Genomic DNA, 27682 nt, shown 5'->3' with positions numbered 1-27682 from the left:
CATTCTCACTAAAAAAATCCCCATAACTCTCTAACTGTCACTTTATAAGACATATCAGAAATCATGGGATACAATACTTATTCTTGTTTCATGACTTTTGAGATATAAGTCTACTGTATATTGCATTCCTCCACAAGAAGAAAAAAAGTCCAACCAGTGTTCTAGCTATCATTTATTTGCTTATAAAAACGAAACGGTGCAGAGCTGGTTTAGTGACGTTTTGTATGCAGCGTGTAGGAAGAGTTACAAAAAAGTGTACAATATTTAAACATCACTTTCATCATTATTAATGTATTCATCTTACAGAAGGGTCAAAATAATGACATTCTCAAATATCTGCGCCAAGTATCGTCAAAAATTACAAAAACAAAAATTCAAAAACGGAGAGGAACAAGGTTTTTCAATATGCTTCCATTAAGACAACACTACCTGAAAGAGAAGTAGAGGGATCCGAGTCCCAGAAGATTTGTCTGATTACAGATTAGCGACCCCACAGCTCGACTTCCACAGACATGGCACATCGTTTTATGTCGCAAAATGGTCAAAAGGCACCACACAATACAATTCACTCACAAGGTGGAGGTTTTGCCACACACACGTACTTACAAATGTCGTCACCAACAGACTTTAAGGCGAATGTCATGTGCAAACTAGAGAGAAATCGGATCAAAATGCGCTATTCTCTATTTAACCTTTTCTAAAAGAATGTGCTTCTGTTCTCCTCTAGGCTTTGATCTTGTGTTTTATTAAATATCTGAGATATCTGAGATGTGTTCTGTCACATATCCACAAAAGGGTGCTTGCATTAAGTGAATAAGGGGGGGTTTCACAAAGCAGGAGTTCAGGATTTCTCAGTTAGCTGGATAAGTTAAGCCAAACTCTGAGGTTTGTCCAGTAGAAGACTGGTAGCTTTTCCATTCCCTCACCTTTGCTCCTGTTTGACTAGGGGGGTGGACAACATGACAATATGTGAACATTTACATTTGCAGCATTTAACTGATGCCCCAGCTAACAGAGAATGTTATGTCAATGTTTAGCAATGTTTAAAAAGTTTCCAGAAAGGTTAGCATGTAACGTTAGAGAAACAATGTTCCAGAAACATTCTAAAAATGTGTGACGTAATAATGTTTCGCATCACAATATTATCAGAACTTTTTTCACATAACGTTCACAGCAGCACGAATACTAACATTATGGAAACGTTACAAGTAACATTCTCAACATTTTTAAATGTTCAAAAACGAAAAAATAAAAACATTCTAAGAACATCCAGAAAACTTGACAGATTTAACGCTCCAAGAATATTAACTATAACGTTCAGAAAATGTTCTACTAACCCAAAATTGTTAGCTGAAACAATTTACATTACACTTAGACAAACAAAATATCACACATATAGACAAACGTACGTTTAGGACTCTTATTTTGCACAAGGACTCTTATTTTGTACTTGAATACACTACATGGGCTGTGTGTGTGTGCTTTCCCAGCGGAGGAGTTGAACTCTATTGTGGGTATCAGTGTTTTTAAACCTGTTCTAATACCTGTTAAATAAATTACCAATAATAGTCTGTTAAAATAATCTGTAAAGTAACTCAATTAAACACAAGAGGTTGTTTTTGTTATTTTGGGGTACTTTTAGTTTGGTTTTAACTCAAAATAGCAGGTGTAAAAGGTGTCACAAACTACAGACTGGACCAAAGGACCAAAATTTTGTCCAACCAAAAGAGGTCTTGGTCTTGGTCTGGATCAACTAAAGCACGGTCCGGGTCTCGTTATGTGCCAAATTCAGGACCAGTTTGAAACACACTATCATTACCCACTAAACAGTAGAAGAAGAAAAAAATGATATGGCACTGCAAAATTGTGAGAAACAGATGTTGTGCCAAATTTGGTGGCCCTGCCAAAAAGTGCACCCCTATGGGCACTAAAGAAAGGTATGGTGTTGCAAAATTGTGAAAAACAGATGTTTTTCGTCAAAAGGTGCATCTCCATGGGCATTAAAAATGCTATGGTGCCTGAAAAGTGTAAAAAAAAAAAACAGGTGTGGTGCCAAATTTGGCACCCCTGCCAAAAAGTGCACCCCATGGACACTAAAAATGCTATGGTGACTGAAAATTGTGAAAAACAATTGTTGTGCCCAATTTGGCACCCTGCCAAAAAGTGCATCCCCACTGACACTAAAAACGCTATGGTGCCTAAAAAAATGTAAAAAAACAGATGTTGTGCCAAATTTGGCACCCCTATGTGCATTAATTAGCTGAGTTATTGTGACAAAACATGTTTTTGGAGAGTGTTCCTCCTAGTGAAAGACTGCCTCTTAGCTAATCATATTGCATGGTAAGTGCTACTAGTGCTTTGCACCAGTGGTAAATATTGTACTGTAATGTTATGCTGGATGGTTTAGCCAATTCCAACTTTTCACAAAACTCACAACACACATTCCGTATCATGAAAACTCATGAAATCTTTGCATATTGTGAGACCATATATTAGCCCAACCTTACAAGGACAGGTTTCATTTGTGGCTTAAGTTATCCAACTAACTGAGAAAACTTTTAGATGAAATTCCCCCTTGAACGTTTCTTGTTGTAGTTATTGTATTCACAGCCTTATCCTCCGCCTCACAGTCCTCCCCCCAGTCCACAGTCAGGTCCTGTAGTTTTTGCGCCCCTCCCCCTCCTTCAGGAAAGTCCATATGAGCGTATTGACGATGTCGGGCTGGTCCTGCTGCAGCCAGTGGCTGGCTCCGGAGATGATGTTTAGGCGGAAGTGGTTGCGGATGTAGAGGCGGCAGGCCTCGGCCATGTCCTGCTCCAGGAACGTGTCCTGCTCCCCCCAGAGCAGCAGCACGGGCGAGCGCACCTCGCTCACACTGAGCGGCAGGAAGCTGCAGAAAATAATCACTGCATTACTCCCAGCATTACTCAAAATAGCCTTTTCATTATTACCACCTTTACTGCTCTCTCTCTTTCATTAACACACACACACACACACTCTGTCCCGCCTTGAGACATAAACAAAGGCTAGTTAAGGAGCAGATGGAGGGCCAGCCAAGCATACAGCACTCACATGCTCACAACACAGCCTCAGCCTGCGCAGCAATTCACTGAAAAACTCAACACTGCTGATAAAACTGCGTAAGACCTTCTGGTGCACATCTCACAGACTCTAAAACAAGACGGTCTAAAATGCTTAAATTGTAGTCGCACTTTAAAAAAAAAAAAAACATTTTTAACATGCAAAATCATGTTAAAATGGCATGAATACATTGTGTATTAAAATGGGTCTTCTGCCCAGAAGTTGCGAGATTATATTATATAATAGTATTTTTGTTTTTTAACCATTATGACAAATCAGGAGTCCCATAATGCTTTGGGGCTTGTATGGAGTTTGTAGTTAGTTTGAAAAAAATAATATTTAATAGTAGTTTTGTTAATCACAGTCATCTTTAGTCTTTTTTTACTTTCTAAGAGATATTTTGATGTGATTGACTGGATGCTTAAGCTTTTTCAAACTTACCCACAATAAATATGACATTAGTTTCCATGCAAAAAGTTTCTCTGAAAAATCATACTTATATATATTTTTTGTAAAATCTGAACCAATTAAATCTGAGAAGAAATGTCTTGTAATAAGTGGTAATTGTCTGGTACCCCAGTATATACTGTATATTATATATATATATATATATATATATACTACATATTAAAAGATAACAGTTCTGACCATTAGCAAAAATAAAACATAATTTTTTTTTGCAGTGTGTCGGAAAAGATTACTTTAAAAAAAATATTTTCTGATAATCCTGCTTCTGGAAAATTACTGTTTTTATTCATTTATTTGTTTATTTAATGGTATGTTGCTGACACACATTGCAAACAAAGCCTTGCTAATAAATAAAATTAAATAAAAATAATTGCAGACAGTATGAACCCAAGCTAATTCATGTTTTGTCTGCTCATCTTTTCTATCTACATTCATCAGTTTTTTTTTTTTTCAATTTTGTCTATACTGATTTGGAATTGTACTTTACTACTAAGGCATTTAACTAAAACTACAAAAAAAAAACAGTTTAATGCTGTTTTAATGTATCATATGTATCCTTATATTCGCTTATTTAGTCATATGTTTAAATAATATTTAGTCAAATTAATAACATTAATAGTATTTTGCTTGTTTATAATATGTATTGCTGGTTGTATAACCTGAATTTATTTATTTTCTGGATAAATAAACAGCAGTGTTTCATTATGACACTAGAGGTCAGCACTTACTCATCGCTAGTTTCAAGACTTTAAATCTAAAAATCAAACCCTACACAGGAACTCTGTGCGATTCTGTGTAAATCACTGTGTGTGTGTGTGTGAGTGTGTGTGTGTGTGTGTGTGTTCAATATTAGGCCTGATACTCAGCAGACATTTCCACAGTGAAGGACTGAATGAAGTCAGACTGATGTGAGTGTACAGATATTTGGGAAAATCTCACCTGAAGACGTTTCTGAAGTAGTTGAGGGCGGCGGTGAGGGCTCCAGGCTGGGACAGGGCGTACAGGTACGCCTCCAGCTCCTCTGTGGTCAACCAGCGGCCCTTTCTTCCAATCCCTGTGCTTCGACTGGTAAACAGACTCTTCAGTGCCTGCAGATCCAGTCCATGAAGAGATACAATCATATCAGTATAGCCTGTGCAACCACATACTATAAACATATACTCACATGCTAAAATCCTATTGGATGGGAATTAGAATCATGTCCCATGACTTTTGTCATGTCCCGTGAAATCTAAAGAACACCCTGAACACTGGCCAGTGTTCAGTTTTACACACAAGATAACACCTCACAACTTATACAGGTGTGGGCATACCCAAGCCGCACACTAAAGGAGATAAAACTTCCCTCATGAACTTTATCATGACTATTACTATTATCCCATGATTTTTGATGTCCAATGATTTTGTGGACACTCCATTCAAATAATGCATTTAGTTGCACATATATATATATATATATATATATATATATATATATATATATATATATGGCTGACACACATGTGCAAAAGCACACAGCAAATGCACACAGTTTGACACATATTGCCAATAGAATAGGACTCCCTGGAGCAGATAAACAAACAGGAATTTATTGGTACCACATCTAATGCCCAGCGGAAATGTGTTCAATGGAATAATTAATGGTGAAATCAAATCCTCACAGCAATGCGAAATCCAAAATCATCTAGTGTAAATTCTTCTCTGGACAGTAGAGAGTTACTACAACAACAGCAATATAAAGTCTTTTTTAATGCTCTTAAATTTGAATTAAACAATGAATGAGCATGTCTTAGATTACTTTTGGCCATACTGTAAAGTACTAGTGCATCTAAAAAAATATATATAGAATGTCATTGAAAATTTACTCATATTATATAGATGTATTACACACAGAGTGATCTATTTTAAGCCTTTATTTATTTTATCTTTGATGATTATGGCCTACAGCTGATTGTGAGAACAACTGACTGTGTAAATTTTGAAACGCAAAATTTACTGATAGTCATGGAGGGTCATGTCATCTGCTGGTGTTGCTCCACTGGCTTATGCCAATGTTTCCTTCTGCTGACAACTTTTATGCAGATGCAGATTTCATTTTCCAGCAGGACTTGATACACTGTCCACACTGCCAAAAGTACCAATTGGTCCTGTATAATATTGACAATTTCTAAGACACTGATTTTTGAGTTTTCATTGGCTGTAAGGCATAATCATAATCAACAATAAAAGACATAAAAGCTTAAAATAGATCACTCTGTGTGTAATACATTTATATAATATATGAGTTTCACATTTTGAACTAAATTACTGAAATACAGTAACTTTTCCATGATCTTTACATTTTTTGAGATGCACTAATATAAATATATCGGCAATTGAAAGAACAGCAAAGTAAGAATTTTATTGTATTTTATTGTATAGTGTGACTGCTTGTTTGTTAAATCTTGAATCTTTTTAGACAAATAAATGGTCACTTCTCAGATCGATAGTACAATAGCTTTGTCTTTGGGTCAGGACTGAATAGGACATTGTGACTGGCAGGAACTCTTTGGGTGATTATTCCAGCCCTAAATCATGTGGACAGAGAGAGATAAAGAGATGGGCACTGTTCTGTCCTTCTCCTCACCAAACCCCGTCCAGTCCCGGCTGGTTTTACTGCAGTGTCAGCCGGCAGCTCTGCTGTGTCACTGGTTCGCTCACATTAGGCACCAGGAGCTACTGGGCTGTCAGCTAATAAACTGGTGTCAGCACCTGCCAGGACACACTGCAGCTGACGGCATGAGCTCAGGGGCAGCGCAGTAAACAAGCGTTTCTGATACAAGCTTTACTTTCAGTCTGCCTGGGTGCCTTAACACTGGGCATGTAGGGTCACAGATCAGCATGTTTGTTAGGCTGGGCATATGCCAGTCAGACATATAAATACAGAGGTTCATAAATACCAAAAACAGTATATCTGTGCAATTATTCAACTCTTCTCTTCAAATTAAATACACTAATAACTACTCTTTCATTCATATACACAATATTATTTGTATATTTGTATATAAGGACATTTCTATCTTATATATCTCATATATATATAGCATTCTAGGAACTAGATGCTTTCATATCTATGTAACCTCTTGTTCTCCTCTCTCAGTTGGGTTTTATTCAGATTTTCCAGGGTCATTAGCCACATGTTTTAGAGAATATCTAAATGGAATGTAATTTAAACTGATTACACATTTGTGAAATTCCTAATGTGTAATCATGGAGTTATGTTTAAACAGGGCAAAACAAATGTTATAATACTTACAAAATGCCAGATGTTATTTACCTGACACACACACACACACACACACAAAGAGAAAGCAATGCTCACCTTAAAGTCATTGATGGAAAGCATAAGCTCTGGGAAGCGTGGTAACTGGAAGAAGAAGAAGTAACTGGACTTCAGCATCTGACTGGGGTGACGAAGAGCATAATCTGGAGAGAAGAGAATTGAAAAGACAAGAATAGAGGCAAGAAAACCAAAATGAGAAGAGAAGAGATGTTATGAGATCAGAATAAAAACATGAGAAAAGACAAGACAAGATTAGACAAGAAGAGAAGAGAAGGGAAGAGAGGAAAAAGGGATGAGGAGAGAAAGAAGAGAATAAAAGCAAGAGATAAGAAAAGACGAGACAGGACTAGACAAGATGAGAAATTAGATGAGAAAAGAGAAGAAACGTGATAAGAGAAGAGACAATAGAATAAAAGCATGAGACAAGATGAGAGATGAAATGAGAGAGGAGATGACAGAAGAAAAGACAATATAATAAAGAGAATAAAAGCATGAGACAAGAAGAGACAAGATTGAGAGATGAGATGAGAAGAAATAAGTAAAAAGACAAGAGAAAAAAGCATGAGACAAGATGAGAGATGAAATGAGAGAGGAGATGACAGAAGAAAAGACAATATAATAAAGAGAATAAAAGCATGAGACAAGAAGAGACAAGATTGAGAGATGAGATGAGAAGAAATAAGTAAAAAGACAAGAGAAAAAAGCAAGAGACAAGATGAGATGTGAAAAATGACTACATTATTTCAGCGGATTCAGTGTGACAGTTTGAGTGGACGTAATCTCCTTTATCTCTGCCCGAAGTGTTGCAGTAATTACCTCCTCCTTCGTCTCCTCCTCAGGGCAGAGGAGCAGCAGCAGATGGAAGACGTTGTCCTGAGACAGCAGTTCTCTCAGGATTCAGTGCTAACGCTGCTTCAGTCTGAAGGATGCTAATCATGCTAATACATCCAAAAACCAGAATGGGCCTCCAGTATACAAAGTTCTACACAATCCGTAAAAGCTGTCGATTAGCCAGGGCATGCTTGAGCAACCTTCAGACACCAGACACGTCTCAGCTGAACGAGTACAGAGAGGGTATGGAGGGCTTACCGGCGACCACACACGGGTGAGGGCTGTTCAACACCACCAGCTTCGTCACCATCTCAGGGTAATAAATAGCGAAGAGCCATGCGATGATCCCTCCCCAGTCATGGCCCACTAGGAAACACCTGTTGTACCCTGTAAAAAAATATATGTTTACAAGTATTAAAAAGAGTTTATCCTAAAGCTGTGCAACAAAAAGGTTTTCTATTAAATTCTTGAACATTGCAGTGAGGATTTGACTGCAGCAGCAAGACAGGCATGTTATATTCCATGTTATACTCAAGTCAAGTCCCTTGTGTTATATAGAAATGAAGACAAAATTGTCTGCTATGTTGTCAAATTTGCAACCAGAATTTGTGTAGTGAGATTTTTCAGTACCACTTTAAAATAAGACTACCGGTACCTTTATAAAGGATTTATAAATGGTTTACAATTAGTTTATTAATGGTTACCGATTAGGTTGTAAATGCCTTAAAAATCATTAATAATAATTTATAAAACATACGTAGAAAGGGCAACAATGACCTGTTGTTTGCCAAATAGTTAACCCACAGCCCTCTATATTGTTGCTCTTTCTAATTGTGTTATAACTGATTATTAATGAATTTTAAGGCATTTTCAACCTAATTAGTAACCATTAATAAACTAATTGTAAACCATTTATAAACCCTTTATAAAGGTAGTTTTATTTTAAAGTGGTACCGATTTTTCCTAGTCACTTGGTAAATTTGCCATTTTCTTCCAAACCAATCGTGTCTCAGACCATGTAATAAACAGAAAGGGCGTGATGCAGGTAACGCAAACAACTGTTCTCATCCAACCAAAGCTTTCAATCACTCCCAATCATTCAATCATTTCCAACCGTAGCCCTGTAAATAAGAAACTAACTGTTGGAATTAAATAGTGGATATGTATTTAAAATGGTTAAGAAGGAAAAATGGGTATATGGGGCTGTTTTGTCATTGAAACTGGTAGAGATGGGCGGAGCTACACATTACACTACAACCAGCCAGAGTTCTGTAATTAGCCCATTTTATAGTTCTAATCCCAGTTTCCCAAAGCATTTTAGTGCCTTATTTAGTGCATCTTTGTGCCAACAAGCTTTTGGAGGACCCAGTCTTGTTTTGCTTTTGCTTCCATGTATCACACTCTCCTTATTCAGCTGTGCCAAGGTCAATTCTAGGGCACATTTAATATAATATTAATGGACACTCTTAAAATGATGGTGCCACGGAGGGTTATTTGAAGAAGTGCCAGAAGGAACTTTGGTTGCCTAAAGAATCTTTCAACAGAAAGGTTTCAATCAAACTGAAAGGTTCTTGGAGAGGGGTTCTGAGCAGCACTACCTTCTAAAGCCTGTCTCACATACAATAAATACCTCTGCATGACATAAGCGAATCAGAGTGTCTGGATTTACATTCTGGCAGGTGTGAGCGCATGTGATGGGGGAGTCCTAGTAAGTGGGGGGTAACTTGCTCAGATACATTGTGGAGACAATTGGTTAATACCCTCTACCCTATCAGTGCAATGCTGAATGAACTGGCACTGTTAACGTAAAAAAAATGTATATTAACAAAAGAAAACTTCTTACTAATGAAATAAAAGTAAAAGTATTTGAGGATTTTCCATACTTCTCTAAGTTGGGGTTTTATCTGATTCTGTATGTATTTTATACAATCATATTAATTTACAGCATTTTGGTCAACTGTTGTTTTAATTATAATCCATAAGTAAATGGTTTTTATATTGCTATCAAAACAATTTTAGAAAATACTGCTATGAAGTAATCCTTGTAAAAGAAACGTGCATTTAATTATATTTTTTAAAAGTACACTTAACATTGAAAAGTACATACTTTTAGCATTAAAATTAATAGGTACTAAAATACATACTAAATGTACTATTTTTGAACAACTTATTGCAACTTAAGTATATTTTAATCGTAATTAAGCTATATTTAAATGCAACATAAAAGCAGTCGTTTGTGATTTTGAGTGCTTTTTTCGTATATCTTCTTCAAACTTTGAAGATTTAAGTATGTATGTTTTTTAACATAATTTTAATACACTTGATGTATTTAATGTATTAAATGTACTATTTTCTGTATTGATTAGGGCTGCAACGAATAGTTGATATAATGACGATTATTTACATTTGCCTAAAAAATTACTAAAAAACTAAAAAATGTCATTGTCGACTAATCGTTCATTAAATTTGAAACAGTATAGCATTGCATAAAGTGCCAGGGACAGAAGAGCAATGGGAGATGGGTAAATGGCTCACTCACACAGTTTACACTCAACTTAGTCTGTGTCTCCAAAAGGGTCCAAACACAACAGATTACATTCAGTATTTAATCAATAAAAATCAGTAGTTTCCACGTTAAAACAACATCTATAAATTTAAATGCCTTTAAAATCTCATGTTCAACTGTTAGAGATGGAGGACATGGCAGAAATAATCGTTGACTAATCGACTAATCGGAAAAATAATCATCAGATTAGTCGACCACAAAGATAATCATTACACGTATTGTGTACACCTTAATGCTATTGGAAAAAATACACTAAAGTGCACCTTAAGTATATTTAATGTGTATTTTCATTGAGAATATTAAATAGAAAATGCACTATTAGTATTATTTACGTAATTAAGTATACTTTTAATGATCTTGAGTATACTTCCTTTTATCAAGGGAAGGTGTGGTATTGATACCCTACAAAAACCCATATTGTGGCCTATGGTCTTTCTATACACTATACTGTACTGAACTGCTCTATAGGTCTCTGTGTGCACGTGAGTGAATCAGTGCAGTTATAAAGCACATTAGAGTCACTGAGGCGAAATAGGTCTGATAGTGTTTCAGCAGATAACACACACACACACACACACACACACAGCTCCTCCAGACTGCTGTTCATTGATGGACAGACAGTGATGTCACTGAACTATACGGCTCAGCATATATGACTGTGTCTAACTCTAAGTGCCGTGTTAGTACCATCCGGAGTGATTATGGCCATCATCAGCTCAACACATTCATTCAACACGTTCATTAACACACACTCACATGGACATGTGCTGATATTATGGTCCATTAAATACAGCACAACACAGATTTTGATATCATTATTTAACAACTTGCCCCCAAAAAATAACATCTCTTAAAAATTAATTAAAGTTCTTTGAATTATTATTATTATTAGGGTTCAAGCACCGAAGGTGCGTAGAACCCTATTGTTATTGCTAAGATTTTTCTTATTAGGGGTTCGAGCACGTAGTGCTAGAAACCCTATTGTAATTGTTCTGATTATTATTATTATTATTATTATTATTATTATTATTATAGTTCTTATTCTTTTTCTGCCATAGAAGTGATTGGGCAGAAGAAACCGTAAGGCCTACAGGGCTGAGACTTGGTCATATGGTAGTACTTCTCACCGCTACTCAGATTCAAAAGATGAGCCCGATCGGCCTCAAGGGGGCGCTATGGCGAAGGTCAACGCGTTTGGCCTCGTAACTCCTACGCCCTGATAGCTAGAGCAAAAAATCTTGCATTATATGATTCCTTGGTTAATGGCAAATCAAAAAGGTCAATAGAACCACTAAGCTCCGCCCACTTAGATTTTTTGCTATTTAGCATAATATGCAAAACCTACTTTTGAGAACTTGTCCTAGGGTCATTGACCAATCCTGTCATATTTGGTGTCAAACAACTCAGCAGAGTCCCAACCTCAATAATTATCGAAAAAAGTGAGAAATTTTTAAACAATATGGCCGCCATATGCAAATTAATCTTACCGTGGCACACCCAAATTTACTCTAACAGCTGTAACTTTTGAATGCTTAAACCTACACTAATGCCACTTTAGACCGTTGATGCCAAAATGATTCTGAGGTAGCCCGTCAATCTGTGTAGACATACGCCTCCAGGGGGCGGAGCCAAAGCTAAAAATCTATTTCTCAGGAACCGTACAAGCTATGAAGCTCTCCTTTGGCATGTATCATCTATGGCCTATGTCCTAATGTTTTACAGAAGGAAAATTTGATATGCAAATTTTTGCGATCGTTATTAGCCAATCAGTTTCCAGCAAGCTTTTGACATGCTAAACAATGACCAATCAGGACGATACTTATACCCTACATGTATCTCAGGGCCTTCTATCATCCATTAAAATATGGCGTTGATTGGCCTCAAGGGGGCGCTATAGCAGAAAATCAGTTATATCTAAAGGTACAAGTGGCCTAGGCTTGTTATTCTTTTTTAGTTGTATACTTTGCTGTAGCCTTTACAACTTTGTAATTACATGTATTTACCAAAAATGCAAAGATTTTCATCAGTGGCCAAAAGAGTAAAAATTGCTCTTTTCGAACTTGTCTTTAAGTCCTTAATCAATCAAAATAACTTTGGTCTTGATGCAATCTTGAGACCCTGTAGATAAATAATTATCAAAAAAATCTTGACATTTTAACTATTTGAGGCCCATAAACCTTGATCAAACATGTACGTGAAAGCCTTTTCAGAGTTATTTGGCCAAAACTCTGTCAAAGTTTAAAACATCCCAAAACTGTTGAAGCTACTAATTAACAATGACATTTGAAGCACATTTGCCAAGTATGAGCCAAATAAGTCTTCAGTAGGCTCTACAGTGAAAAAATAACTATTTTCAATTTATTCTATTTATCGCTATTTTCCAACCTAAATGGACAGAAGACAGGAACCTTTCACCCTATCAACACACAAATTTATACACATATATATACTGATAATCTGATCTTGATTGCAAATTTTCAGCCAAATCGGACATGTTTTGCCTCTACAACGGCTGGAAAACTACAGCGATTTTGTAGGCCTCAAGCCTGTATTATCGCTTTTTTCAAACCTAAATGGACATAAGTCAGGAACCTTTGACCCTATCGACACAGAAATTGACATACATATATAGACTGATATTGTGATCTTGATTGCAAATTTTGAGCCAAATCAGATATTTTTTGCCTCTAATATGGCCAAAGAGCAACAGCCATTTTGTAGGCCATAAGCCTGTATTATCGCTTTTTTCAAACCTAAATGGTCAGAAGTCAGGAACCTTTGACCCGATCAACACACAAATTTACACACATATATATACAGACCACTTGATCATGACTACCAATTTGGAGCCCAATCGGACTTTTCTTCTCTTTTTAATAAATAGAAACACACTGATAGGGAATGTTCTGTCTTACTGATAGTGTGATAAATTCTCAGCAGGTTATATGTGGTCTCTTGCTGCACTCTGGTGGTCATTTGGTGAAACAACTACAGGTGAATTATTCTAAATAAAGCTCTGCTGAACTTATTTAATCTTCCTTGTCTTGCTTAATTAAACATCTTTATCCTTCTTGGTCATGCTGCTCAGCCACCTGGGTCATTCTTGTTTATGCTCCACCCAATTATTTTTTTTTAATTTGCATAATATGCAAAACCTAGTTTTGAGATCTTGTCTTTGCCTCCTTGACCAATCATGACATGTTTGGTGTCAAACAGTTCAGCGGAGCTTACTCCTCAATAATTATTTTAAAAATCTTTACATTTGTAAACAATATGGCCACCATATGCAAATTAGTTTTACCATGGTGCAGTTAAATGTCTTTAACACTTATAACTTTTGAATGCTTAACCTGACACTAATACCACTTCAGTCCTTTGATCATTACATGACTCTCAGATACCCTGTCAGTTTAAGTAGACATACACCCCCAGGGGGCGGAGCCAATGCTCGATAGCTGTTTCTCTAGAACCATGCAAGCTATCAAGGTCATCCTTGGCAATTATCATCTACGGCCCATGCACTAATGGTACACCAAATGAAAATTTGATATGGACACTTTTGTGGTCACTATAAGCCAATCGCATTCCAGTAAGCTTTTGACAGGATGAATAATATAAGAACTGAATTGTTTCACCAAATGTCCACTAGAGTGCAGCAAGAGACCACATTAAACCTGATGAACACTACAGCTCAATTTATCAATGCTTTTCAACTAGTTTACTCACACCACTCATCTGGCATTGTCATTACTGTCTTTGTGGTCAGGCTGGTCAGGTAGCTTGGTTATGCTGCTCATCCAGCTAGGTCATTCTGTTCATTCACATTGGTCCTACTGGTCATTTAGCTTTGTATTCATAGCAATGTTGGTCATCCAGCTTGGTCATACTGGCCAACCACCTTTGCCATGCTGGTCATCCAGTTTGGTCATTATGGTCTTCCAGCTTGGTCAATATGGTCAACAAATTTGTCATCCAGATTAGTCATGCTGGTAATCTAGCTTGGTCTTTATGGTCATGCTGGTCATCCTCATCCAGTTTGGTGATGCCGGTCAATAAGCAACATGTTTTAAGCCTAACTGGCCTCCAGGGGCCTCTTTGCCTGTAACGCTCGAACCCCGTAAATCGCCGCTTGCGGCTATATTTATTATTATTATTCTTTTTCTCCTGTAAAAACAGTTGTGCAGCCTAAACCGTAAGTCATAGAGAAATGAAACTTGGTAGGTAGATGTAGGATCAGTGCATCTCGGTGGACAACAAAAATGGCACCGATTGGTCAAGTGGTGGCGCTATAAACAAGGAAATTCATTTTTCACAATTTTCTCAATAACTCAAAAACCATAAGACCTACATTCAAAATTCTTTGTTTGATGGATTCCTTGGGTCAATACCTACAACTTTCCAATTTGGACCATGCACTTCCGTCTATATAGATTTTTTGCTAATTTGCATAATATGCAAAACATACTTTTGCGAACTAGTCCTAGGAATTTTGATCAATCCTGGCATGTTTGGTATCAAAACACTCGTGAGAGCATGGCCTTCAATATTCATTAAGAAAAAGTTGAAATTTGTAAACAATATGGCCACCATATGCAAATTAGTCCTTCCGGATATATGCCCCATTCACTTCAATTGTTAAATTTGGAACACTGTTTCTCAGCAACCGTGCAACCTAGCAAGCTGAAACTTTGCATGCAGAATCTGTCATACAGCCTCTAAAGGATGTTCAAAGGGCAACTTAATCAATCAACATGGCTGAACACCATCAGCCAATCAGCATTCAGCAGACATTTTGGCAGGCTGAATGTTGCCCAATCTGGATGACACTTGGCAGTTATGTTCAGGTGGAGACGCTGTAGTGACCTGCAAATTGCTGAAACAATCCGACCACTGGGGGGCGCTGTTCCAACAAATCGAATACATGTCAATCATACTATACTATTTTGACATCTAAATGTTTGTGCCATATTTAGTACAGTGGCTCTGACAAATTTGTCAATACAACTATGTTTAAAAAGTGCTTTGTTTATTCAGAACTGCTAATTGTTTGAAAATAGCAATATTGATACTAGTCTCTGGATATTTGGCCTATCACCGCCATTTCAGACTTGTTGCACACTGTAGAGTCTCTAGGTTAAGATTCAATAAAAACCATTTGTGAAAATTTCACATACAATAGTGTCCAGGCATCAAGCAGTCTGAGCGTCCTTGAAATTTTCAACCTAAATTGCTGTAACTCTGCAGTATTTGCTGTAATCTCACAATGTCAAAGACCTCTGTACAATATCACTCTGATGAAGCGCCATTTAATACAGAACTAGATTTAGAATATATTTGTAATTACATGTCATATCAGAACATGCACTCCTTTGTGCCTCTTCTCAACATTAATAACAGGTGAAAGACTTTTGATAATTTCTCAATGTGACAGAGTGTCTCCAATTGTGTTACACCTTCTTACACATCACCATCCTATGCTCTAGTAGGCACCATTGTGCCAGTTGCTGTTTGATGAAGCGCCATTTAATTCAGAACTAGATTTAGAATAACTTTGTAATTACATGTCATGTCAGACAATGAACTCATTTGTGTTAATGTAAACTTGTTTGGTAAAACATTTCAGCTTGTTTTGCAAAGGTCAAAAGGTCAATCTGAACACCACTTTGTAAACATTCTGGTTGAAACCACCTGATCAATACCAATAACATGTAGACACATTTTGACTAGATCTAACTCACTTGATGAATATCCTACAAACTTCACTAGATTGACATTACAATTACAATTTACAATTTAAGCACTGATCACGTTGAAAGGCTTCTGCTCAACATTAATAACAGGTGAAAATTTTTTAATAATCTCTAAATGTGACAGGGCATCTCCAATCATATTAGCCCTTTTTACACATCACCATTCAGTTCTCTAGTATGCACCATTGTGCCAGTTGGTGCTTGAACCCGATGATTGCCGCTTGCGGCTATATTTATTATTATTATTATTATTATTATTATTATTATTATTATTATTATTATTTTGCTATCAAGTCGCCATACATGAATATATCAGTTATATACAATGATCTTTATTTAATTACAGATATACAGCTCTGGAAAAAATAAGACCACTTAAGCATGATGAGACCAGGCTGAACTGCTTAAATTTTTGCACCAGGACTAAAGGCATAAAGTTATGCAAAAGCAGTGTGTGAGACTGGTGGAGGAGAACATGCTAAGATGCATGAAAACTGTGATTAAAAACCAGGATTATTCCACCAAATATTGATTTCTGAATTTTGTATATATTATATATGAACTGGTTTTCTTTGCATTATTTAAGGTCTGAAAGCTCTGCATCTTTTTTGCTATTTTAGCCATTTCTCATTTTCTGCAAATAAATGCTCTAAATGACACTATTTTTATGTGGAATTTGGGAAAAAAATTGTCTGTAGTTTATAGAATAAAACAACATTTATTTTAACTCAAACATATACCTATAAATAGCAAAATCAAACTGAAGTGTTCTCTTATTTTTTTCCAGAGCTGTATATTGAGCTGCATTTAAAATATTTCCTATAGAAACAATCTTCTTCTTGATTGTTATTATTATTAGGTACAGGTAGTAAAATAAACAAGTCATTAGCATGTTCACTAATGTAATTTTGTAATGCTGTTTGTCAGGCTGTTGCCCTGCAGCAGCGCTAAACCCACTGATTTTACAATTCACAGACTTCCTGCTCAGACACACCTGATTCAGCTCAGCAGCTAATTACAGCCCTTCATTAACTCAATTAATTGTGTTAGAGCATGAAAATCAGTAAACTGTGCGCTGCAGGGGGAGCTCAGGGCTGAGACTGGGAAACACTGGTAAACACTAACACGATTTACAGCATTTCAATTAGTTTCTCTCTGTAATAAACATATAAATAACTATACTGTGCGTGTGTGTGCTATACATCTAAGATGCATGGGTGATGTATTAACAATATGTAAAATGTATAAAAACTGAAAATGAAATCTAAACTGCTTCATGCAATACCTTAATAAAAAAGTGCATCTCAAAATTAGAACGTCATTGAAAAGTTACTTTATTTCAGTAATTCAGTTCAAAATGTGAAACTCATATATTATACAGATGTATTAAACACACAGAGTGATCTATTTTAAGTGTTTAATTATTTTATTGTTGATGATTATGGCTTACAGCCAATGAAAACCCAAAAATCAGTGTCTTAGAAAATTAAGATATTATATAAGACCAATTGGTACTTTTGGCAGAGTGGGCAGTGTGCCAAGTCCTGCTGGAAAATGAAATCCTCATCTCCATAAAAGTTGTCAGTAGCAGAGGGAAGCATGAAGTGCTGTAAGATTTTGTGGGAAAACAAAACTGCACTGATTTTAGACTTGATAATAAAACACAGTGGATCAACACCAGCAGATGACATGTCTCTCCAAACCATCACTGATTGGTGGAAACTTCACACTAGACCTCAAGCAGTTTGGACTGTGTGTCTCTCCACTCTTCCTCCAGACTCTGCTCCCTTGATTTACAATTGAAATGTAAAATTTACTGATGATCAGTGATGGTTTGGAGAGACATGTCATCTGCTGGTGTTCATCCACTGTGTTATATTATCAAGTCTAAATTCAGTGCAGCATGCACTGCTTGTAATGCTTAAAATAGATCTATCTGTGTGTAATATATCTATATAATATATATGAGTTTCACATTTTGAACTACTAATTTAATTACTAAAATAAAGTAACTTTTCATTGATTTTCAATATTTGTTTGAGATGCACTAGTATAACCTCAAACAAAATCCCAAACCGAACTGCTCTGTGTTATACTTTAAAAATCCCAGAATCTAAACTGCATCATATCCCAAATTATCCCCAAATTATCATATTTTACTGAGCAAAGTCTACAAATTAATCATTTTGTTAGGTCGCTTTTTATATTTCTCATAAATATACCTTTAAAACATTAAAAAACATTAAGTAGATTCAAGGACAACAGCATTTTAAATAAGAAGATTCATTTAAAGGGCAGAAATAGCTGCTGATTATCTGTATTAAAAAGTCAAACATTGAAAATTCAAAAATTAGGTTGAATTGTTATTCTATAATACATGGTTTGTAAATAAAACTAGTCACATATGCTTGTTGTATCCTGTTGTTGACTAACCCTGATGCTCACCTTCTGCAGCTCAGTAATAGCTGTGTGAGCTCAAGGTCATCTGAGCTGAGCAGAACGTCACGACGCAGAGGGACTGCTTATCTGTGAATTAGCCTTTAGCTCTGCGCTAGCTTTTATCAGCATCTCCACTGAATTAGGATTTGAAATGGAAATATGAGGGAAGAGAGGGCGAGAGACACAGTGAAAGAGGCAGAGAGAGGGAGAGGGTGAGATAAGGGAGCTCGCTCTGCTTACCCAGATACTCCACAATGTCCTTGACGTCAGTGACGAGGTAGTCCAGCCGGTAGCACTCTGTGGAGGGGGGCAGGTCGGACTCGCCGTAGCCTCGCATATCCACAGCCACCACGCGGAACTCGCTCTTAAACTCCCTCAGCTGGTGCCTCCACGAAAACCTGAGGGGGACATGTCAATCATTTTTAGTCGCCCACCAGCATCCTCAGTTCCTGCTTTTTAGAGAGCGGAGCTGTTACAATATAAACAAAATACCTGTTTTATAACCAGTATTACAACCTAAATTAGAACAGTTGGTGCAGTATGGAAAATACAGATACAAAAAGGCTTTTATTTTGTATTATATTTGAATGTATTTTAATGTTTTGTCTGCTCAAACATTTCACATCAACACACACACCAAATCATGCACTTCAGGCCTGTAGCACATCTAAAAAAAAGTTGGGACATTAAAGTATTTATTTTGTAATGTTACCATTGCTTCTCACAACATTTTTAAAGATGTTTAGGCACAGAGGATGCCAAATGATGAATAGTTTTAGGTGTTATTTATTCTCTATTGTGGACAGGTCAGGACTGCAGACAGACCAGTCCAGTATCTGCACCCTATTCTTCCACAGTCATGCCTCTGTAATGTTTGCAGCTCATGGTTTTATATTGTGTTGTTGAAAAATGCATAGAGAGAAAAAGATGTTGTCTTGTTGGCAGAGAAGATGACACCATAATGATTTGGCTAGCCCTAAATAAAATACGGTGCTGCCAGTATGTTCCGAAGTTTGCTGGTTCATATCCCAGATCATGATGCTTGCCATCAGCAGCCAGAGTCTAAGAGAGTACAATTGTCAATGCTCTCTCTGTGGGGGGGGGTACAGTAGATGGTGTTCTCTCTCCCCTCATCACTCCTGTTGGGATAATGGTTGTTCCAGGAATCTGTTGGCTGATGTATCAGAGCTGAGGATGCAGTGCTTTCCGCCTAGGCCATTGGTTGCCTGATGATGCTGCATCGGTGGCAGCTGGAAAAGAGGTGGAGTCTGTCTTCACATGTATCAGAGGGGACATGCTCTAGCATTCACCCTCCTAGTGATAGGGGGAGACCTATTGAGTGGATGGGGTGATTGGCCATCCAAATAAAAAATAGCACAAATTATAAATGTATTATTTAAAAGTTGGGGTGGGAATTGTAGGATATCTCACGGTCACGAGTATCACAGTACTACAATTAGGTGATACCAATATACAGGGGTTGGACAATGAAACTGAAACACCTGTCATTTTAGTGTGGGAGGTTTCATGGCTAAATTGGAGCAGCCTGGTGGCCAATCCTTATTAATTGCACATTATTGCACCAGTAAGAGCAGAGTGTGAAGGTTCAATTAGCAGGGTAAGAGCACAGTTTTGCTCAAAATATTGCAATGCCCACAACATTATGGGTGACATATAAGAGTTTAAAAGAGGACAAATTGTTGGTGCACGTCTTGCTGGCGCATCTGTGACCAAGACAGCAAGTCTTTGTGATGTATCAAGAGCCAAGGTATCCAGGGTAATGTCAGCATACCATCAAGAAGGACCAACCACATCCAACAGGATTAACTGTGGACGCTGTAAGAGGAAGCTGTCTGAAAGGGATGTTCGGGTGCTAACCCGGATTGTATCCAAAAAAACATAAAACCACGGCTGCCCAAATCACGGTAGAATTCAATGTGCACCTCAACTCTCCTGTTTCCACCAGAACTGCCTGTCGGGACAATAAATTATTGTGGTCTAAAACCAGGTGTTTCAGTTTCATTGTCCAAACCCCTGTATATTGCAATACAATTTTCTACGATACTTCAAGGCATCTGTGTTACTGAAGAGGATAAAATACCCCTAAATAAGAAAATACCAGGAATTTTTATGGATTTATTAATTTGGAGTAGGTTTCCACTATTCATTTGATTAGCTTCCCCAAATGGAGTAATGAAGCTTTAGTAACTTTAGTAAGTCATATTGGGGGCTGAGTCTTAGAGCAAGTTTAGAGCGTCTATATTTTAAAATACTGCACCTGCACTGCTATCACTTTCCCAATTACGCACACCGTACACTGCAGTGTGTGGAGACACGCTAAGTGCTTTAGCGGTTACCCTGCTGCAGTGTACAGTGCAGGTCAGGTCCTCAGGCCTCAGGTCAGGTAAACTAAACCGAATGTGCTGTTATTTCTCACTCAGCTCACTCTCCGCTGCGTACCAGCGCTTTCTCCTTCACCGCTGTTGACGCCAACACTTCTCCCAAACTTAAGGTCACCTTTAAACTCAGCTTGAGATGTCTTAAACTGATCCAGCCACATCAGCTTACTCATCTCCGGGCCGGGGCCAGGACGGGGGCCGAGCTGGGGCCGGGGAGGGCTCTATAATTGAAGGTTTTTACTGCAGAGAGACTGCAGAGTGCAGAGCAGAGAGGAACGGTGTGCTGAGCAGAGGAAGACTGAAGCCTGACCGTAATCCTGATGAGTCAGGATCAGCGTCGGCTACAGCAGCAGCGCCTCACGAGCTCAGATATACAGGAGATTTCAAGTGTAGCAGGACTGAGCACACACACACAAACACACACACACTACAAGTGTACATTTCAGACCAAATATCTGTATTTTTGTGTTCAAGGATATAATATGAACTGCAAAAAAAAATCAATTTAGTTGAAAAAGTTTGTAGAGACTTTTTTTTTCTGAAACCAAGGATATTAATAGGTAGCTTGTCAGTAAGTAATAGGGGTATCAAATTGTATTGTACGCAATAATAAATGTTATTTTTAAGAAAGGGGAATTCACACTGTTTTTATTTCTCATTATATATCTTCTAGAAACAGATTATATCTGTACAGTATCATTTATTTTACTGTAATCCCGGATATATGAAGATATTTGGAGTGCATTATTACTATCATGACATTCTGGATAAATTGACTTCAGTTACAAATCTGATTAAATTCTTCTATTTTTTTTATATCTCAGTTAGTGGTGTGTTACATCACATCGTATGCAATAATAAAATTTATTTTTTTATTTTGTTGCAGTAGTGTATTCTTGAATTTTTTTAAATGTTTTGTCATAACCCCAAGACTATCATTAAAGCAAAAAAATTATAAAATATCATGATATTATTTTAGGGCTATATCGCCCACCCCTAGTAAGTAAGAAAGTAAAGAAGTCAAATTTATTTCTGTCGCACATTTTAAACAACCATATTTGCACAAAACTTACTTTACAACTCTAGAAAAATCAAGAAAGGAAAATAATAAAATAATCAAAAAAGCATTTTTTAATACAACATGAAATTCAACTATTGCAAAAGCTTATCAATATATATACAATGCAATTTAAATACTAGTATTCTCAATAACCTTTTCCATTTTTTTCTAGCCTTAGGAACCCTTTAAAAAAGCTGGTCAGCTGATCTGAAGGCTTTTTTTTTATGAGGTATATAACTGAAATAATAATTCAGCTATATAAAACAGAGCCAGACTATTTAAACCTTTAAACCACACAATAAACTTTAAATTAAAGCAGACAAAAATAGCTTAATATTGTGAATATTAGATAGAAAATCTGCTTTTATCACAGATTAAGATCAAGATATTAAACTTGAGGTCAACATGCGAAATCCTGGATTTTACATCTTACTTCTTACTTCTGAACTTCTTACTTCTGAAATGTAGCTATAAGCTTAGCGCTAGTTCTAGCAGGAACCTCCCATGCTCGATGCTCATATCTCAACCAATCACCAGTTTCCACCTGAGTTTATTAGACCTCCCGTTACACGCCCTTCTCTGTTTGCAGGCGCTGTTTTGTTTTCCCCTCCTTCCTCCCCACCACCTCTGGTCTGGTCCCGCTGGCTGCCCGGGGGTTGGCTCCGCCCCCTGCGAGGTTCCAGATGATGCATACCCGGGCTGACGACGGGGCCTACGTCAAAGACTTAATATACTTAAATTGTTATCTAATACACTGTTATACTTTTAAAATTAAAGCTTTCATTATTGCATGCTTGCCTCTGGAGTCTTCCTGGTAGAACAAAAAAGAGGTTCTTCTTTATAATCAGATTTAATCTGGCTGATAGTAATAGTGTCTGATCTCTCTGTCACACCTGATTCAGCAGCTAAAAAGCATGGCATTATAATTGACTCAATTATAATTCAGACTCATTTGATGAACACATAGCTAATACACTTTAATAATAACTTTGACAGGCCTTATCCCTGTGTGGCATGGAAAATTTTGACTATTGTAATGAGCTACTGTCGGGATGTTCCAGCAGTAACCTTAATAAGCTTTAACCAGCTGCAGCCTGAGTTCTTCTTAGAAATAGAAAAAAGTATTATATCAAAACAGTTCTATTAGCACTTCAATGGCTTCCAGCTATTTTCTTAATTGGTTGTTAAATTCTCCTGCTAACTCTTATTGATCTCTTGCATTGAATGTGGATGTGATTTCTTCCAGAAGATATTTCTAGCCAGTAGCTGCAGGTTATGATCATTACCACCCACTGCGATGTCCACTGTGGGTGGTAATGCCTTCTGTGATGTATTCCTGCAATACACGTGAAGCTGTGCATTGCGCAACTACAAAACTTTGTACGGATTGTCCCATCCAATCTGTACCTACTATTAGGCCTCAATCACAAGATAACAACTTACAATCTGGGGGGCCAAATGGCCCAGCAGTATAAAACTCTGCCACTAAGATCTGGAGATCGCTGGTTCAAATCCCAGTCCTGCAGCTTGCCATCAGCTGCCGGAGCCCTGAGAGAGCACAATTGGCTTTGCTCTCTCTGGGTGGTTAGATGGTGCTCTTTTCCCCTTCATGACTCCTAGAGTGATGTCGATCAGCACAAGGCTGCATCTGTGAGCTGATGTATCAGAACCGAGTCGCTTTGCTTTCCTCAGCAATACTTCATCAGCAGCAGTTCGAAAAGAGGCGAAGTCTGACTTCACATGTGTTGGAGAAGGCATGTGCTAGTCTTCACCCTTCTTGTGTTGTGGAATCACTAGTCATGAGGGATATACAGCTGATTAGCAGCTGAATAGGTTGGACAATTGGGAGAACATGGGAACAAACAAAAAAAAAAAACACTTTACAACTTACACAGGTGTGGGCATCCCCAAGCCGCTGCCTCAGGTAACACTTAATGATCAGTTTACAACAAATGCAAACTTTGTAACAACGATTATCAAATTGTATTGTATATTTTTGTGCGATCCTCTCTTGGATGGCATCCCGCAGATGCAGTGGCTGCTCTGCCCTGTCTGAAAGTAAAGTGGAGCAGCCGAGAGAGAGAACGGTGTCCTCCAGCTCTCCGCAGACTGACCCTGAGGTTCCTGCCTGATTCTGGAGCAGGAGATTGGCCAGTGGAGCAGAACGGAGCCAGTGCCACATTAATTAGGCTCTGTCCCGATCCGGGCTCCTCTCTGGCGCTCTGACGGCTCCCAAAGCTGACAGCCAGGCCGGTCCGCTGACAGCGAGAGAGCCGTACACACAACTACAAACACTCTGGAGATGCTCACGGATAACCGGCCTATCGACAGCATTATGTCAACATTCATCTTCCTTCTGTGCCTTCAGCATGAAAAGTGCTTACAGTAACTCAGCTACTCCATATGGAGTTTGATGCTCATAAAGAGTGAAATTCTTGCTGATCTGATACAGAGAAGACACGTTAATAGCAAAAAAGAAACCCAGAAACTCTGAATAAGGGAGTGTTTTTAGAGGTATTGACAGACTGCAACTGCAATATGCAATATGCAGGACAACCAATTTGCAACTCTAAGCAATATGTAACATTTCCTTGCTGGTATAATTATATAATTAAATACACACTCAGAGATATATAGGACAGAGGACAGAGATTCAGTGCTCAGAAGTTATCATTATATAGAGTTTATTAACTTTCAATACATGAGTTCACCTAGGCTTGTACAGTGTACAGTAAAGTTGTAAGTGGTATTAGTGAATATAGTAACTCTGTATTATAGTAGAGAAGTGGGCGGAGATTCTGGTCATGGTGAACATAAGGCTTGTGTTGTGTACAGTAGTAAAGTTGTAAGTGGTATTAATGAATATAGTAACTGTATTGTAGTAGAGAAGTGGGCGGAGCTTCTTCTGGACATGGTGAACATAAGGCTTGTGTTGTGTGCAGTACTATAGATTCACTTGTTCAAAATCACATGATTATTATCGCTATTTTTAACTCATTACGAACCCTAAATTGTACCTGTCTGAACTTTGTTATGTGCTGCAGGCCTGAAATGCAGGAGTTGATATTAATATTAGGAATGTCCTAAAATATATCTTGGCTTCATGCTTTCTGTAATTAAAGAAATTCAATATAAATGTTTTGGGTTTTGGGTTTGTAGAAAACCTGCAAAAACAGTCATGCGAAAAGTTGACTGTGTGTTTATGTAAGAGAGTATAACTGTACACATCTGTGTGTGTTTCTGTTTCTTAAAGACTCACCAGAACTCGGGGAATCCATGCAGAAACAGCATCAGTGGCTTGCCCCTCTCGCCCGCAGCGACATAATGAAATCTGAGTCCGGATTCCTGCAACCACCAAAAAACAAATAGCCACAGTTACTCACCGTGATAGTAGTGTATATGACACTGTCTGTCCAGCTACATCCACCGGCGGGGCGATTACTGTCTGCTCTGATATAACGTTTATCCTCACACTGCAGCCTGTTTTTTATAGAGCTATTACAGTAACCAGTGATGCAGTTCTGTACACAGTACAATATCACAACCATAGCTTTTACTGACATTTATGGGACATTTCACAGTAATTTCATTGACTATATAGAGAAAGATCAAATAGCTCGACTTTTTTAATGGGCAAAGTCTTAAAAAACAGGACGACTCAGCAGGTTTTTATGGGATCAGCGGGGATATGGACTCTAATAACAACAGACTGGTGCAAACTAAAGGTGGGATAATATATCAATATTTAAATATATTGTATCATATTTCGCATCAAAAATGTAATTTTAATTGAAAGAAATGCACTCTAAAATTCTGAAGACTTGCCCCTTAATTTACTGGTTCATTACTTCACACGGTGGCCCTATAATCCAATAAATAGAGTAAATCTGTGGTGAAGTCTGTTGGTTGTCAAATTCTGAGAAACTGTCACCAATAAATCCATAATTCCTAGTATTTGCCTTTTTAGGGGCATTTTGTCTTCTGCAGTAACACAAATGCCATGAAGTATCATAGAGAATTACAGCTCCCTCTCTCTCTCTTTCTCTCTCTCTCTCTCTCTCTCTCTCTCTCTCTCTCTCTCTATATATATATATATATATATATATATATATATATATTTTTTTTTTTTTTATATATATATAAATGCACCAGACAAATACTAATGAGTCCACTATTTCTAAAAACAATTTGAAGAGGTGTTTATTGTTAACAATACCATGTTACTGTAATACAAGCAGGTCACCTTTTTTAATGTTTTTTAAATGTTTATGTATGAGCACTTTCCCGAAGTTCACAGATTCACATATCGGTGCATTCTTTATCCAAAACATCTAAACTACAACTTTCTCACTTACAAGACAATAAACAGATCAAGAATTTAATAATATACAGTACCAGACAAAAGTTTCTCATGCTATGTTTTTTTTATTTCTTTATTTAATGTATTTTCTACATTGTGAATTAATATAAAAAAAATTAAAACGGTTAAGGGACATATATGAAATTATGTAGTAAACAAAGAAAAAAAGGGTTTGTCCTCCACAATCCCCTGATCTAGACCTGATGAACTGAGATGGTGATTTGAGGTGATTTGGGATGAGCTGGAGCTTCACAGTGTGAATAAAAAGCAGCAACTCTTGTTCAACACCTCCAGAAACTCCTTCCTTCAAGATGCTGAAAAAAACTATTCCAGATTATTCTACTTCATGAAGACACTGAGATTAAAATATCAGGAGTGTGCAGATCTGTCCTCCAAGGTAAATGTGCTACTTAGAAGAATCTAAAGTAACATAATAAAACATATTCTGGTTTAACAGTTTTTTTGTTTACAGAATAATTTTGCATGAGTTCCTGTATAGCTTTAATATAGCCTTCAATATTAAATTTACAATGTAAAAAATCAATAAAAAAAAGAAACATACTAAATAAGAAGAGATGTGTCTATACAAGGAAATTATGGGAACACCTATGGTACTTTCTATTAATTAAAAACAGAAAAACTGAGCCACTTTTTGGACAAAAGTATTGGGACACCTGCTCATTGCATTTGACAAAAAAGAGAACACACTTCTTAATACACCTCACCTGGCATTAGGCACAGTGCCAACAGGTGTATGTTTGAGTCCTGTTCTATTCATACACTGAATTAAAATAGCTCTATACTCACTGCATCATCACCTGTCTGACTGCAGACAGACAGCAGCGCGTGCTGTTATTCCCCATCACGCACGCACTCTCTCGCTCTCTCTCGCGCACGCACGCAGGCGCCCGCCCGCTTACCTTGATCCTGACGTAGCAGTGCGTTCCCAAGGACGTGTCGCTGAGGCACGCGGGCGGCGTCTCGCGCACGGTCCACCGGAAGGTGGTGGAGGGTCTGAGCAGGATGTTCCAGCCCAGGCGCAGCAGCGCGGTGCACGCGCACAGGGCGCAGTACCCGTACACCAGCGCCCAGTAGCCCAGCAGCCGGAGCCTGAGTGCGAGCCACACCGACAGCAGCAGCAGCGCGCGCAGCAGCCGCGCCATCTTCACATCACTGCACGGGCGGCGAGCACGAGCACGGGCGCAGGCAGGAGCAAGCGAGCGCGTGCTGCTGCTGAGAAGGAGGAGGTCGCGCGGCTGCTGTTGTTGTTGTTATTGATCCTCTCGCTGCGCGTGTCGTAACGGACGCAGTGCCCGCATGGTAGTGATGCTGCACTGACGGAGCTCCGCTCTGCTCTCCTCCCAGAGAGAGAGCGAGAGAAAGAGAGAGAGTGTGTGTGTGATGGG

General features: G+C 37.9%; 1 protein-coding gene across 1 annotated transcript; it reads right to left on the bottom strand.

Annotated features, from left to right (window-relative positions):
- Positions 1–154: 154 nt before the first annotated feature.
- Positions 155–27682, bottom strand: ephx4 (epoxide hydrolase 4). Its single transcript, XM_007253453.4, has 7 exons — positions 27197–27682; positions 25176–25261; positions 18698–18855; positions 7961–8089; positions 6911–7014; positions 4489–4637; positions 155–2890 (listed from the first exon to the last, which is right to left on the bottom strand). Exons 1-7 carry the CDS (start codon positions 27437–27439, stop codon positions 2650–2652), a joined length of 1110 nt encoding a protein of 369 aa, XP_007253515.1. The 5' UTR covers positions 27440–27682; the 3' UTR covers positions 155–2649.

This window comes from Astyanax mexicanus, chromosome 5 (genome assembly GCF_023375975.1).
Source record: "Astyanax mexicanus isolate ESR-SI-001 chromosome 5, AstMex3_surface, whole genome shotgun sequence".
Classification (NCBI taxonomy): domain Eukaryota; kingdom Metazoa; phylum Chordata; class Actinopteri; order Characiformes; family Acestrorhamphidae; genus Astyanax; species Astyanax mexicanus.
Note: the sequence above shows the minus strand (reverse complement) of the source record. Positions and strands in the feature narration are given on the sequence as shown.

Coding starts and splice junctions, on each gene's coding strand:
- ephx4 (XM_007253453.4), bottom strand. CDS start 27,439: ATGGCGCGGCTGCTGCGCGCGCTGCTGCTGCTGTCGGTGTGGCTCGCA. Junction 18,856..25,175: donor CATGGATTCCCCGAGTTCTG/GTGAGTCTTTAA, acceptor TGTCCCCCTCAG/GTTTTCGTGGAGGCACCAGC. Junction 8,090..18,697: donor GGACATTGTGGAGTATCTGG/GTAAGCAGAGCG, acceptor ATTTTTTTACAG/GGTACAACAGGTGTTTCCTA.